Here is a 16921-nt window from a genome sequence, read left to right on the forward strand (position 1 = left end):
CCAATACTTTTAACCGGAGAGTGCAAAATCTGGTGCAGCTGTGCATGGTAGCCAATCAGCTTCTAACTTCAGCTTATGGGCTCTTTCACATGGGCGTTCCTTTTTTTTTTTTGTAACGGACACGGATGACACTTGTGTCATCCGGTCCGTATGTCAGTTTTTCATCCCATCCGTTTGCGGATGAAAAACTGACATAATGCATGTCTATGTAAAAACGGATGTCTGCGGATGACACCACTGACATCCGTTTTTGCTTCAGTTCCGTTTTTTGAAAGGAAGAAAAAATAGGGTTCTCCTCCGTTCAAAAAAACTGAACTGAACTGAACTGAACTGACAAAAAACGGATGTCAGAGGATGATCATCCGATGACATCCGTATTTACATAGAGATACATTATGTCCGTTTTTCATCCGCAAACGGATGGGATGAAAAACGGACATACGGAACGCCCGTGTGAAAGAGCCCTATTCGATTAAACTTTGACAATAAAACCTGAAGCAGATTGGTTTCTGTGCTGGCCTGCACCAGATTTTGCATTCTCAACACTAGGGCCGCCTGATACACACACACAAAAAAGTGCTACTAATATGTCTGTGATTGACGTGGGTATCAGATCCCTGCCCTCCTCACTAACTCGTGACAAAGGACTGGCCAATCTCAAACCGCCTTGTCACTTGGGTAACAATGCTACTCTCAGCTTCACCCAACACAAAGATTTTCCAGCTTGCAGGACCCAATCTAGATGCAAGCAGCCTGAGAGCAATTGTCACTGAGCTAATTAAGCAATTAACCTTTTAACTGCCACCGCTGACTTTTACCGAAGAGTCGGGACTTCCACAAATTTAGCATTACAAGTATGATTTTAAAATAAACATTTGTACACACACTGTCACCGCAGACAGGCATATTCAGAGATTTATACTACAGTAGCACTCTTCAAGAGACAAGAATTTGTTTAGTCTGCATTAAAAGAGCCTTAAAGACAGTTTTTAACACTTTTCAGAATAGGGTTTATTAATGAAAAGGTCAAAATTGGTGCAAATACAGTATCTCACAAAAGTGAGTACACCACTCACATTTTTGTAAATATTTTATTGTATCTTTTCATGTGATAACACTGAAGAAATGACACTTTGCTTCAATGTAAAGTAGTGAATGTACAGCTTGTGTAACAGTGTAAATTTGATGTCCCCCTCAAAATAACTCAACACACGGCCATTATTGTCTAAACCACTGGCAACAAAAGTGAGTACACCCCTAAGTGAAAATGTCCAAATTGGGACCAATTATCAATTTCCCCTCCCCGGTGTCATGTGACTCATTAGTGTTACAAGGTCTCAGGTGTGAATGAGGAGCAGGTGTGTTAAATTTAATGTTATCGCTCTCACTCTCTTATACTGGTCACTGGAAGTTCAACATGGCACCTCATGGCAAAGAACTCTCTGAGAATCTGAAAAAAAGAATTGTTGCTCTACATAAAGATGGCCTAGGCTATAAGAAGATTGCAAAGACCCTGAAACTGAGCTGCAGCATGGTGGCCAAGACCATACAGTGGTTTAACAAGACAGGTTTCACTCAGAACAGGCCTCGCCATGGTCGACCAAAGCAGTTGAGTGCACATGCTCAGCATCATATCCAGAGGTTGTCTTTGGGAAATAGTATGAGTATTGCTGCTGAGGTTGAAGGGGTGGGGTGTCAGCCTGTCAGTGCTCAGACCATACGCCGCACACTGCATCAAATTGGTCTGCATGGCTGTCATCCCAGAAGAAAGCCTCTTCTACAGAAAAGGAAGCCCGCAAACAGTTTGCTGAGGACAAGCAGACTAAGGACATAGATTACTGGAACCATGTCCTGTGGTCTGATGAGACAAAGATAAACTTATTTGGTTCAGATGGTGTCGTGTGTGGCGGCAACCAGGTGAGGAGTACAAAGACAAGTGTGTCTTGCCTACAGTCAAGCATGTTGGATGGAGTGTCATGGTCTGGGGCTGCATATGTGCTGCCGACACTGGTGAGCTACAGTTCACTGAGGGAACCATTAATGCCAACGTGCACTGTGAAATACTGAATACTGAAGCAGAGCATAATCCCCTCCCTTCGGAGACTGGTCCGCAGGGCAGTATTCCAACATAACGACCCCAAACACACCTCCAAGAAGACCGCAAATTTACACTGTTATACAAGCTGTACACTCAATACTTTACATTGTAGAAAAGTGTAATTTCTTCAGTGTGTCACATGAAAAAATATGATAAAATATTTGCAAAAATGTGAGGGCTGTACTCACTTTTGTGAGATACTGTAACATATTTACAGAAAAAAAGGGGTTTAACAGAAATAAAGACATAATTCTGCAACAGAGAAATAAAACCGAGAAGGAGAGTACTTGTGCAATGTTCTTGGGTTGATCAGAGTTAAGTCGATGAGCCAGGTGTTATTGGTTCTCAAACTTGACAGATGTTCCTGATTTGATGGTAAAGGAGAACTGACAACTGTCTTGGCATCTCCCTTTTTCTCTGGGATCAAAGGGGGGTTGACAGATACCCTCTGACCAAATAAACATCTTAGGCGTAGCCATGGGATGTCACTGGGGATATGACAATATAATTTCCCTCTTTAACACACACTTTTATACTACTACTAATATCTTCCAATATGTATTGGTTGCATTCTTGAAACTGATAGATTATTGTTCAGTATTGAATTTTACGTCCAGGGGTATCAAACACAGGGTATCTCAGATAAACCTGTCACCCAGGAGACATTTGACTTCCATGTTCCCATCTGTAGGTGCTAGCTCAATCATGTATGACCTTGATTTGCTCCATATAAAATTCCCCATTTAAATAGTAACTAAATATTAATGTGTCATGTTCCTGTCTGACTTTATGAATCATTTGTGGATTTGTTAGGTTTTCCATTTGCAGAGGTCTCTAAAGGGTCAACTTTTGGACCTGAATGCCTTTTACGATCCCCATTAGTTCTGTGTTTCATTTTATGACATGCTATGTATTCCTAATGGATTTGGTCATAGTTTTACGATAGGTCTGGTTCAGCAGACCTAACAAACATCCTGCCAGAACTCAATTAGCTGTTTGCAGCTCTGCAATGGCCTAAGTGCTGGTTTCTGCTGAGAAGATGGCTATTTTGAAGTGTGTTAAATTCAAGCCCATGAATTCCATCAATTAAAGGAGGAGGGAGGGTGGTAAGATCACTGCTGCAATGTGTAACTGTTCTACAAGACTGCCATGGCTGAACTATGATTCCTGAACAACATGGCCGCTAGCTACAGCTTTTCGTGTGTCCAGCACGTGATATCATTACAATGTCATTCAATGTCATATACAACTTTATTCCACACCTTCAGAAGATGCTCAGTGGCATCATCAAATTTTTGTTGCAGTAGACTTTGCAGCTGCTGGATTGTCTGTGCGTACTGTGCGGCATCACTCTCTAGCAGATCCTCAGCGGGAGTGTCATGAAGGAGGAACTCAAGTTCTTCAATCAACTAAAAAAAATGAAAAGACACCTCCATTATTCACACTTTATAAAGTGTCTGTTTATTTTAATACCGTCATAATGAGCTTCTTGCACTGTGTGAATCCCACAGTCCAGAGATAGAATGAGAATTTTTGCTGCATTGACACAGAGTAATGGGCCATACACACTATAAGATTTTCTGAAGACTTTTTCCTTTAGACTTAAGCCCCGTACACACGTACTGATCGTCGGCCGAACGATCGCCCGTCTTTTGTCCAGGGCTGTCGTGTCTGTTAAACTGCAAAAGACTGCACACGAATTTTGTCGGCCAACAACAGCAAACAACATGTGATGGTTAACTTTCCTGGTATTTTTTCTTTTCTGAGCATGCCCAGTCTTGCTAATCTACTGTCTGTCGGCCGAAATCTGTACTGACTGGCGAACAATCGGCCGTTCTGGTGTTGGCCAACAAAAATTTTAATGCCTGCACGACAGATTCTGTTCGGCCGAAAATGCGCTGTCGGCTGTTGGAAGCATCATACTAACAAGCCTACAATCGGCCGATCGGTCGTTGGCCGAATATTTACGGCCGACAATCGGTACGTGTGTACGGGGCTTTACCAAAACCATATAATATGAGGTCAGACCTAAACACTTTCAATTTGTGTGCAATCTGGCAGGCCCTTGTACTACATAGAAAGGTAAATCTGAAGGAAATCTAACCACAAAAGTTGGATAGTGTGTATCCAGCTTTAGTAATAACATCCCCATTCACTGAAATCTCAATCTGAGGTCATGTGTTACTATAGCCAAATTGCAACCATTTTCAACACACATCACTAAGAGTGGCAATCCTCAAAAGACATAATACTCTCTATTTTTAACAACCAGACAAATAATGGCTTTTCATTTCACTTTGCCTGTTTTTCCTGCTAAAATCTATGACATATAACATATGTCCGCTGTTACCTGCTGGCATCCGATCCAGTCTTCTAAAAACAGACGGATGGGGATATGTTCGCCGTCTGTCCGGTGTATCAGATGACAATCAGATGGAAACAGAAATGCAGTCCGTTTCCATCCGATCGCCCCATAGAGAGTAGAAGGCTATGCAGAGCAGACACGGACCTGACATCTGCCTGCTCAGCAGGGATCAGCATTGAGATCCCCTGCTAAGCAGGCAGATCCGCTTGGACGTATTTCGCCCCATAAGAAAGAGGCCTAATGGATTACAGTAGTATAAATTGGAGATTAAAGCCCCGTACACACGCACCGATTGTTGGCCGACCGATCGGCCGTCTTTTGTCCAGTGTTGTTGTGTTGGTTGAAATGTGCTCTAGACTGCACACGAATTTTGTCGGCCAACAACAACCAACTGCAGACGTGATGTCATGTTCTGGTCTACTTTTCGTGTGTTTTTTCTTCACTGAGCATGCCCAGTCTTGATCATCACATTTTTGTCGGCCGAAATCTGTACTGACTGACGAACAATCAGCCATTCTGTTGTTGGCCAACAAAAATTTTATAGCCTGCACACCAGATTTTGTTCAGCCGAAAAGTCGCAGTCGGTTGTCGGAAGCATCATACTAACAAGCCGATAATCGGCCGATCGGACGTTGGCCGAAAATTTACGGCCAATAATCGGTGCATGTGTACGGCCTTTAGGCTCAACCTTCAACTTACAATCTAATTGTACAATCTACATTAGATCTAACAACATTAGGCTGTATTAGTGCAAGGCATGCACGGGCTTTGTGTTTTATGAAGGCTTTGCACTGTTCAGTTAGTGAAGCTCTGTATACAAGTCAGGAGAGATTCACCATACAAGATTGAGGCAGCCAAAAACTTACACTGAGGACAAGATTGCTCTTGTTCAGCACTGATTGAAAGTCTTCTTTTGTCTCTTCACTCCACAGGCTCATGAAGCTGTTGATCTCCTGGCATACAGAAGGATCTGGACTCCCATCACAGAGCATGTAGCGATCCCACTGTAAAATGGAACATATTAGATAACAATATGCTGACCCAGCAATTTCAATAAAATTTAAGTGGTCCGCTGAAGATATTTGCTCTTGTCCTTCTGCAATAAAGAATCTTCTTTCAACCTCTTTTGTTTTTCTAGAATGAGGACTACACATATCTTTTAGGAGCCTAAATTCAACTAAAACATTTAAATAGCGTAAGGAGAAAAACCTTTACATTTTTAATACAGTGTATAATCTCTATTAGTCAACTAATGTCTCCTATTTACCCTACTTAGGCTGATTGAGCAAAGAGCAACCAGATACTGACAGCTCTGAACCCAGAAGTGCTCAGAGCTGAGTGTTTCTGGGTTCATACTAAGCACGGGAGGTTAGCTCGTTGAGCGATACAGGTGCTTCTGGAGGTGCTTAACGGTAATATCTGGGACACTGTAGCGATGCACATATTGGGGCAGTAGTAAGGGGTCCCACACAGACATCCGGGATGTTTTTCTTACCCTAGGATGACTTCCTTCTACTTTGAAGATCCCCCATATATTGGTCCCTGTGTTTCCTTTGGACGCTGTATTCAATCATCCGGGATTTTATTTTAGTGATCTTTCTAACTATATCTGGGCCCCAAACTGCCTTTGAATCACTCTATCTGGATTACATTTTATACTGTGAATAGGAATCCATTTGGGATTTTGAATACAGCCGTCACTTAGATTTTTACCCATACCAGTGATAGCTGATTATTTGCTTCCCTGATACTTCTATTGCCACGAGCCTGGTTCTATAGTTTTGGGAAAACTGGGAAATCCCACTCCACGTTTTAGCACCTCACCTGTGTCTACCCAACAGTGAACATTTTAGAATTACTACTCTGGTAACAAGATATCCACAATAGTGTTCGTCTTCCTTGGCCCCTGTGTCTGCCCAAAGCCAAATTAACCCCTTGTGCCTCGAGAAAAGAATATCCTCCTATACCTATGGTTCTGGTGAAGCATACTGCGAAACGCGTTGACCATTAGCATATTCTTCCAGCCATGCATTGTGTATCTACATCTCGGTGATATGTATCAGACACAGGAGTACACTTGTGCCTCGTTTCCACTGAGCGGATCGGTTTGGTACGGTACGCTAATTTGAGTGTTTCCATTATGAAAGTGGCCCATACAACCGAACCAAACCGCGCCATTCCTGGTCCTGCTTCAGATGTAGGGCCATAGGAAATGGTACGGTACGGTTAGGGCGGAGCTACTGGCGTCACACCATAGATTCCACTGATTGGCGGACAGGAAAACTTCAATGCTCACATCAAATGAAAGAGCAAAACAAACGCCTCATTTGGTGTAAACCCTGCATGGTCCCTGGTGGCCCGACTTGCAGTGGAAACGCTCACCTGAATAGACCGGACCATTTTTAACCCTTCCAAACTGTACTGACCCGAACCGCTCCGCTGAGTGGAAACAAGGCATTGGATGTATTGTTACTATCTTTGTTCCAATTGAGGTGCATCACCTCAGATTTATGAATTTTGGTTTTTATTTGTATATCTGTAAATAAAATATTCAATATTATGTTGTGTTGTCATGTGGTTTATCTTATGATGTGCCCTTAAAGTCCAATGTTTTTGTTGCCTGGTTTTCCAGACCACTTGTCTTTTTTTTTTTGTTAGTGAATAGATGTTCCCTGATCCCATGCTAATCTCAATTCTAATACTGGTCTCAGGTAACCAGGAAGGACAGATAAGCCCAGGACATATGGTGGGTGGGGAAGTCGAGCAAGGATTGGGGGCTGCCTGTATCACTTCTCCTACATACCCAACAGCTAGGAATACAAATTTGTTTACAGACCAGTGCTGATGCAGCGTAATAATGTCTGTAGCTGCGGGCAAGAGATAAATCCCAACTGACAGAAACCTTTTTCTTTTCTTTTAGTTAGTAAGGGCTGAGCCAGTGTTAGGTTTACATTCCCCTCAGTGTCAATTTTGTGGATAGTCTTCTTTCACTTCCTGTTAGGAGAGGAAGTGATAGAATTTTCTGAGGACACAGCAACAAAACAAACATTTTTAACAGAGTGGGGAGGATTTTTTATTGTTGTCCGTGTCCCAGTCACATCCAGTGTTCCGTGAAAAAACCATACCCATGAGAAAACCATACCCTCGTCACTTCCGGTGCACCTACGGAGGGTATGGATTTCTCACAGTAGTTAAACTTGCGGCACTTACATTAAAACAGCTCCTATGCAACATCAGTCATCTCCGCTCCTTCCCCTGTCACTTCCCTCATCTCCGGTAATAAATATAAAAGCGGATCACAGAGCCGCGATCGCCGTCATTTACATCTCATACACCCGCCGCCGCTTTTATATTTATTACCGGAGATGAGGGAAGTTACAGCGATAGCAGAGGAGATGATTGATGTTGCAGCCGAAGTGTTTTAATGTACCCGCCGCAATTAGAACATTATACACAGTGCCGTGATAATTTCATGCCCACCGAGCATGCGCACTTCTAAAATTCTTTCATGTTCAATTGCGTATCCGGGGCTCTGAGCATGCGCACTGCTGCGCTGCTCAGCTGTTTCAGACCGGACGTGACGAGGGTATGGTTTCTTCACGGGGTATGGTTTTTTAACGTTACACCGGCACCATCAATGTCCTGTATGAGCGTCACAGAAACAGAAAGTGATAGGAAATCCCCACAGTGGGGGCACAAACAGACTAAAAATTTGACACAATTTTTCATTTACCACTTAATCCAAACTTAAAAATAATAAAAATATTGGTTGTGGTTAAAAATAATAAAAATATTGGTTGTGGTTAGTCTTTTATAATACTCCCTGTAAACATCCAACTACATAGCACTCAAACATTTTTAATAAACAAAACCGGCCTATCAAAATGTTACTGAGTACAGCCAGTTCCTGCAATGATAAAAACCTTAGCTCGTGTGCGCAGGTCCCTTTTCCAGCGAGCTGCAGCCTCCAGTTTCTCATCAATCAGCAGACGATATTCTCCCAGTTCCTCCTCACGGTGCTCCAGTTGCTGTTGGGAAAGATTGGCGGTAATTTTTGGGGATTTCACATGGCACACAGTCAGAAGTATTCATTAAACAAACTTCAAGGAAAACTGATGGTGTGTAAATCAGCACCCATATGTAGTGTTTGCTGAAGTTAGCTCATACAAAGATAAATTCTGATTGGTTTGCTATGACTTACCGTATACACTCGAGTATAAGCCGACCCGAATATAAGCCGAGGCACCTCATTTTACCACAAAAAACTGGGAAAACGTATTGATTCGAGTTTAAGCCTAGGGTGGGAAATGCAGCAGCTACTGGACTCAACTGGACCACCACGAGACCCAAAACAGGGGCTACGGGCATGGTGCAGGGGCTGCGGACATGGTACAGGAGATGCAGGGCTGCGGACATGGTACAGGAGATGCAGGGCTGTGGGAATGGTACAGGAGATGCAGGGCTGTGGGCATGGTACAGGAAATGGTTCAGGCATGGTACAGGAGATGGTTCAGGCATGGTACAGGAGATGGTACAGGAATGGTAAAGGAGATGGTACAGGCATGGCACAGGAGATGGTTCAGACATGGCACAGGAGATGGTACAGACATGGCACAGGAGATGGTACAGACATGGCACAGGGGATGGTACAGACATGGCACAAGAGATGGTACAGGCATGGCATAAGAGATGGTTCAGGCATGGTACAGAAGATGGTACAGGCATGGCAAAGGAGATGGTACAGGCACAGGAGATGGTACAGGCATGGAACAGGAGATGGTTCCAGCATGGCACAGGAGATGGTTAAGGCATGGCACAGGAGATGGTTCAGGCATGGCACAGGAGATGGTACAGGAGATGCAGTGCTGCGGGCATGATACAGGAGAAGCAGAGGAGTCTCACTTACCTTTTCGGTGAGGGCACCTTACATTTAAAAATGGCGCTGTTCATTGCCAAAACGTCACTGCGCATGCGCCGTCTGCCCGGGAATACCCGAATGTGTACGGGCTTTCCCGAGCAGCGGCAGCGCATGCGCACTGACCAGAGTGCAGATGAGGGAGACCGTGACTCGAGTATAAGCCGAGGGGGGCTTTTTCAGCCTAAAAAAACATGCTGAAAAAGTCGGCTTATACTCAAGTATATACGGTACTTAACTTGGTACATTGCTCACAGTGGATTCACATGTACCTCTACATCTTGGGTTTGGATTCAGAGGATCACCTGGAATGGATTACCTTTGCCTCTAGGCGTTCAATCGCTTCCCTCTCCAGGCGTTCTGTCTCCAGGCGAGCGGCCTCGATCTGCTCCGCCAGTAATTGAGCTTCCTCTGGGGGAAGGAATGATTGTATTTAGGAGAGCTGCATTTTCATCCATTTCATTCTTTACATACAGTAAAGGGGAAAAAGTATTTGCTCCCCTGCTGATTTGTACAATTGACCACTGACAAAGAAATGATCAGTCTATAATTTTAATGGTTAGTTTATTTTAACAGTGAGAGACAGAATAACAACAATAAAATCCAGAAAAATGCATTTCAAAAAAGTTATAAATTGATTTGCATTTTAATGAGTGAAATAAGTATTTGATCCCCTGTCGATTTAGCAAGATTTCTGGCTCCCAGGTGTCTTCTATACAGGTAATGAGCTGAGATTAGAAGCACTCTCTTAAAGGGAGTGCTCCAAATCTCAGCTTGTTACCTGTATAAAAGACACCTGCCATAGAAGTAATCAATCAGATTACAATCTCCCCACCATGGCCAAGACCAAAGGGCTGTCCAAGGATGTCAGGAACAAGATTGTAGGTCTACACAAGGCTGGAATGGACTACAAAACCATCGCCAAGCAACTTGGTGAGAGGGTGACAACAGTTGGTGTGATTATTTGCAAATGGAAGAAACACAAAATAACTGTCAATCTCCCTCGGTCAGGGGCTCATGGAAAGATCTCACCTCATGGAGTTTCAATGACCATGAGAATGGTGAGGAATCAGCCCAGAACTACATGGGAGAATCTTGTCAATGATCTCAAGGCAGCTGGGACCATAGTCACCAAAAAAACAATTGGTAACACACTACGCCATAAAGGACTGAAATCCTGCAGTGCCCGCAAGGTCCCCCTGCTCAAGAAAGCACATGTACAGGCCCATCTAAAGTTTGCTAATGAACATCTGAATGATTCAGAGGAGAACTGCTCAAATGTGTTGTGGTCAGATGAGACCAAAATAGAGCTCTTTGGCATCAACTCAACTCCCGGTATTTGGAGGAGGGGAAATGCTGCCTATGACCCCAAGTACACCATCCCCACCATCAAACATAGAGGTGGAAAAATTATGCTTTGGGGGTATTTTTCTGCTAAGGGGACAGGACAAATTTATCAAATCAAAGGGACAATAGACGGGGCCATGTACTGTCAAATCTTGGGTGAGAACTTCCTTCCCTCAGCCAGGGCATTGAAAATGGGTCATGGATGGGTATTGCAGCATGACAATGACCCAAAACACACGACCAAGGCCACAAAGGAGTGGCTCAAGAAGAAGCACCTTAAGGTCCTGGAGTGGCCTAGCCAGTTTCCAGACCTTAATTCCATAGAAAATATGTGGAGGGAGCTGAAGGTTCGAGCCTCAAAACCTTAATGACTTGGAGAGGATCTGCAAGGAGGAGTGGGACAAAATCCCCCAGAGATGTGGTGCAAACCTGGTGGCCAACTACAAGAAACGTCCGACCTCTGTGATTGCCAACAAGGGTTTTGCCACCAAGTACTAAATCATGTTTTGCAAAGGGGTCAAATACCTATTTCATGCAATAAAATGGAAATCAATTTATAACTTTTTTGAAATGCGTTTTTCTGGATTTTTTTGTTGTTATTCTGTCTCTGACAGTTAAAATAAATCTTCAATCAAAACTACAGACTGATCATTTCTTTGTCAGTGGGCAAACGTACAAAATCAGCAGGGGATCAAATACTTTTTTCCCTCATTGTAGACAAGATGCCTAACTTGTCCTAATGGCTTTATTAGCAACTGTAAAAGCTTTGTTATGAAAATGAATGGGGTGAACTCTACAAAGGAGTCACTTCACATCAAGAAGTAAAATACATTTATAAAGGGTGAATCTAGACAGACAGCTAAATACACACCTAAAACACAGATACAGTAACTGCTTTACCTACCAAATTGTACAATAAAAAACACTCCTGCTGCATAAAAAAAGGAGGGTGACAACAGAGGCAGCAGTTTAGCAGGCACCATGCTCCAACCCCACCTACTGGATTAATAAGTAATTATTATTATTATTATTATACAGGATTTATATAGCGCCAACAGTTTGCGCAGCGCTTAACAAAATGAGGGCAGACATTACAGTTACACTACAATTTGGAACAAAAGGAATCAGAGGGCCCTGCTCGTTAGAGCTTACAATCTAAAAGGGAGGGTCAATTGATACAAAAGGCAATAGCTGTGGGGGATGCGCTGATGGAGCAAGAGAAACAGCGTTATTAGTTAGTAGCCGGGTAGGCTTCTTTAAAGAGAAGGGTTTTCAGGGATCGTCTAAAGATGGATAGATTAGGGGACAGTCGGACAGATTGGGGTAGAGAGTTCCAAAGAATGGGAGAAGCTCTGGAGAAATCCTGGAGGCGAGCATGGGAAGAGGTGACAAGGGAGCTAGAGAGCAGGAGGTCTTGGGAGGACCGAAGAGAGCAGCTAGGTTGATATTTTGAGATCAGGTTAGTGATGTAGCTGGGGGCAGAGTTGTGGATGGCTTTGTAAACTGTTGTTAGCACTTTGAATTTTATTCGTTGGGTGAGTGGAAGCCAATGAAGGGATTGGCAGAGAGGGTTGGAGGACACTGAACGGTTGGTAAGGTGGATAAGTCTTGCAGCTGCATTCATTATGGATTGAAGGGGGGATAATCTATGTAAGGGTAATCCAATGAGGAGGGAGTTGCAATAGTCGAGGCGAGAGATAACCAGGGCGTGAATTAAGAGCTTGGTGGTGTCATTGGTTAAAAAGGGCCGTATTCTAGCGATGTTGCGGAGGTTAAGGCGGCATGATTTGGACAGGGATTGGATGTGAGCCTGAAAGGACAGTGCAGAGTCCAGGGTTACCCCTAGCACCCTGGCATGTGTGGAAGGACTAATAGTTATAGTTATAGTTAAGTAATAACAGCAGACAGGTGAACATATACCCTGAGCTCTCCTTTCTGTAATTCCAAGAAACTCTCCTTCCTCACCTATGAGTTTATAGCAGGGGTCTTCAAACTACGGCCCTCCAGCTGTTCAGGAACTACAATTCCCATCATGTCTAGTCATGGCTGAGAATTTCAGAGTTTTACAATGCCTCATGGGATGTGTAGTTCTGCAACAGCTGGAGGGCCGTAGTTTGAGGATCCCTGGTTTATAGATTAGTCTCGCCCACTGAAAGTCTGACTTGATATTTCAGCAGCAAATTCTGGGTAATTATACTGGCTGGGCTAAAAAAAAAAAAATAGGTCTTGGCTTTCAAAGAGTCCATGAAATGAGGACACTGTACAAAGAACATTGGATTGTATTATAACAACCTTCCTCCCTCTGTTTCCGCTCTTCCTCCTCTTTTTGTAGCCTCAGTTTCTCTGCCTTGCTCGGCTTTCCCTTCTTCTGGGAGGTGGCTGATGTCACTTTTGATGACTGAATGAAAAAAAAAAGCAGGTTATAACCCCAAAATAATAATTATGCAAGAATAACGATAGAGATAGATAAGATAGATAGATAGATAGATAGATAGATAGATAGATAGATAGATAGATAGATAGATAGATAGATAGATAGATAGATAGATAGATAGATAGATAGATAGATAGATAGATAGATAGATAGATAGATAGATAGATAGATAGATAGATAGATAGATAGATAGATAGATAGATAGATAGATAGATAGATAGATAGATAGATAGATAGATAGATAGATAGATAGATAGATAGATAGATAGATAGATAGATAGATAGATAGATAGATAGATAGATAGATAGATAGATAGATAGATAGATAGATAGATAGATAGATAGATAGATAGATAGATAGATAGATAGATAGATAGATAGATAGATAGATAGATAGATAGATAGATAGATAGATAGATAGATAGATAGATAGATAGATAGATAGATAGATAGATAGATAGATAGATAGATAGATAGATAGATAGATAGATAGATAGATAGATAGATAGATAGATAGATAGATAGATAGATAGATAGATAGATAGATAGATAGATAGATAGATAGATAGATAGATAGATAGATAGATAGATAGATAGATAGATAGATAGATAGATAGATAGATAGATAGATAGATAGATAGATAGATAGATAGATAGATAGATAGATAGATAGATAGATAGATAGATAGATAGATAGATAGATAGATAGATAGATAGATAGATAGATAGATAGATAGATAGATAGATAGATAGATAGATAGATAGATAGATAGATAGATAGATAGATAGATAGATAGATAGATAGATAGATAGATAGATAGATAGATAGATAGATAGATAGATAGATAGATAGATAGATAGATAGATAGATAGATAGATAGATAGATAGATAGATAGATAGATAGATAGATAGATAGATAGATAGATAGATAGATAGATAGATAGATAGATAGATAGATAGATAGATAGATAGATAGATAGATAGATAGATAGATAGATAGATAGATAGATAGATAGATAGATAGATAGATAGATAGATAGATAGATAGATAGATAGATAGATAGATAGATAGATAGATAGATAGATAGATAGATAGATAGATAGATAGATAGATAGATAGATAGATAGATAGATAGATAGATAGATAGATAGATAGATAGATAGATAGATAGATAGATAGATAGATAGATAGATAGATAGATAGATAGATAGATAGATAGATAGATAGATAGATAGATAGATAGATAGATAGATAGATAGATAGATAGATAGATAGATAGATAGATAGATAGATAGATAGATAGATAGATAGATAGATAGATAGATAGATAGATAGATAGATAGATAGATAGATAGATAGATAGATAGATAGATAGATAGATAGATAGATAGATAGATAGATAGATAGATAGATAGATAGATAGATAGATAGATAGATAGATAGATAGATAGATAGATAGATAGATAGATAGATAGATAGATAGATAGATAGATAGATAGATAGATAGATAGATAGATAGATAGATAGATAGATAGATAGATAGATAGATAGATAGATAGATAGATAGATAGATAGATAGATAGATAGATAGATAGATAGATAGATAGATAGATAGATAGATAGATAGATAGATAGATAGATAGATAGATAGATAGATAGATAGATAGATAGATAGATAGATAGATAGATAGATAGATAGATAGATAGATAGATAGATAGATAGATAGATAGATAGATAGATAGATAGATAGATAGATAGATAGATAGATAGATAGATAGATAGATAGATAGATAGATAGATAGATAGATAGATAGATAGATAGATAGATAGATAGATAGATAGATAGATAGATAGATAGATAGATAGATAGATAGATAGATAGATAGATAGATAGATAGATAGATAGATAGATAGATGCTTTGTTTTCAAAAGAACAGTGAAACCCAATCCACAATCTGCAGTATCAATTCTTGCCAGAAGATGGAGACATTGTGCCTAGGGAAAGTGTATCAGACCCATACATACAAAGTACAGTGTACAGATCAGCTATCCTTAGTACATTACCATTGCACGCCAATGTGGATGTCTTAAAGGACAAGTCCAGGTTAACTCAACTAACTTACCCCTCAGGCCTCCTAAACTAAACTGAACATACCGTAGCCCCATACCCACCCCCACCACACAGTCATGATCCAGTCTGATGTCTACATCCTTTGATGGTGAAATTCTCTTCAGTATTGGCCCATTGACTTGAAGGAAGCCATATATATGGAGGATCTCTATTTGCTGGGTTTAACCTCATTAAAGTCAAAGGGGAATCAGTGCACAGGTGCAGCCAGAATTTTATTGTTAATGGATTAAAAACTGGACTTTGCCATGGAGGTAAGTGAGGGATGGAGGTTGGTTAGTCCAATTGAGTATAGCACGGTGGGGTCATCTAGAGCAGTGTTTCTCAACTTGTGTGCCATTTGGGTTTCCTGAGGATGCTGCGAGCATGAAACCCAGTTTGCCCTGGAACATAGATGGACGAGAAGACTCTGACGTAATGGGGGAGACTCTGTCACGGGTGTACTCTGATGTGATGGGAGACTTTCATATATATAGGGGGCACTTTGATGTGATGGGGGGACCTCTGACACTATAGGGGTCTCTGACATGAAGGGGGGATTCTGATACGGGGGCATCTTATATGAAGGTAATTTCACCAAGGTGATTGTGTGCATCGTTCCAGGCTCAGGTTTCCTATTGAGAAGTAATATTTAAATTTTACATTTTAGACTGGGGTGCCCCGAGATTTTGCATAATTATAAGAGGGTTCTGTGACTAAACAAAAGTTAAGAAACACTGATCTAGAGGTATAGCAAGGTGACAACACTGTTTGTTCTGCAGTGAAATTGCATAGCACTGTGGTCACCCTTTGAATAAGGCAGTTTCAGATGGACATGTAGTTGATGTAGTAGTAGATGGATTTTTAGGTAACAGACATTCAAGACCAACTCCAGCTATGACTTTTTAAACAGTAACATTTTTCTTTCCTTTTGGAAAAAAAAGGCTTAAACTATCTGAAAAAAAGCTGACAGTTGTAAGCCCCCCCCATTCCCAGCAGTGTTATATGGTTTGTCCCAACCCCTGTAACTGTCACGTTTATTGGACAGCTTGGCCTGCATGTAGAGGTGAAGAAAAATAACAATAAAGGGTACATGGACTATAAAAAGTCCATCTACAATTCATATAGATTGTAAGCTCGTTGAGGGCAGGGACTGCTGTGAATGTACAATGTATATGCAAAGCGCTGCGTAAATTGACAGCGCTATATAAGTACCTGAAATAAATAAAATAAATATACTAGACACTATCTTTGAAGGGGTTAGCCCCAAACAGGTATCAGAATACATCCGTTTAAAGTGTCTGTGTCCAGTAAAGGCTTTTTTTTCTTTTAATTTACAATAGAGCATGAAGGATTAGAACCCCTGTTACATTTTTACTGCTAATACATTAAAGAAAAAGAAACAATGGATGGGATTTTTCGGGCACCATTCATAAAACAATGACTATTAATTTATATTCTTAAAAGCTTTCCCAATTTTTTTTGCACAGAACATTCCTAAAAGGCGGACCAAATGGTCACAATGATTGTTTAAAAGAAAACCCATTACAACAATGCAGATGTCAATCAAGTTTATCAATCCATTTTAAAGGCACAAACAAGCCTAAGGTAATGTAAATAAACCCCAACGTGTTTCAACACTCAAGTAATGT

General features: G+C 41.0%; 2 protein-coding genes across 2 annotated transcripts in view; one reads left to right on the forward strand and one right to left on the reverse strand.

The window, feature by feature from the left end:
* DNAI7 (dynein axonemal intermediate chain 7) overlaps positions 1-13117 on the reverse strand; it is a 55182-nt gene extending 42065 nt beyond the window's left edge. Inside the window, exons 1-5 of the mRNA XM_082256140.1 lie at positions 13018-13117; positions 9698-9789; positions 8387-8491; positions 5330-5467; positions 3361-3507 (exon numbers count right to left, since the gene is read on the reverse strand). Coding sequence (XP_082112266.1) covers positions 3361-3507; positions 5330-5455 — 273 coding nt within the window. The 5' untranslated portion in view covers positions 5456-5467; positions 8387-8491; positions 9698-9789; positions 13018-13117. The remainder of the gene's footprint in view (positions 1-3360; positions 3508-5329; positions 5468-8386; positions 8492-9697; positions 9790-13017) is intronic.
* ETFRF1 (electron transfer flavoprotein regulatory factor 1) overlaps positions 1-16921 on the forward strand; it is a 305885-nt gene that overhangs the window by 277243 nt on the left and 11721 nt on the right. The gene's annotated exons all lie outside the window — the stretch shown is intronic.

Source organism: Pelophylax lessonae (genome assembly GCF_965119305.1).
Source record: "Pelophylax lessonae genome assembly, chromosome: 4".
NCBI classification, from domain to species: Eukaryota; Metazoa; Chordata; class Amphibia; order Anura; family Ranidae; genus Pelophylax; species Pelophylax lessonae.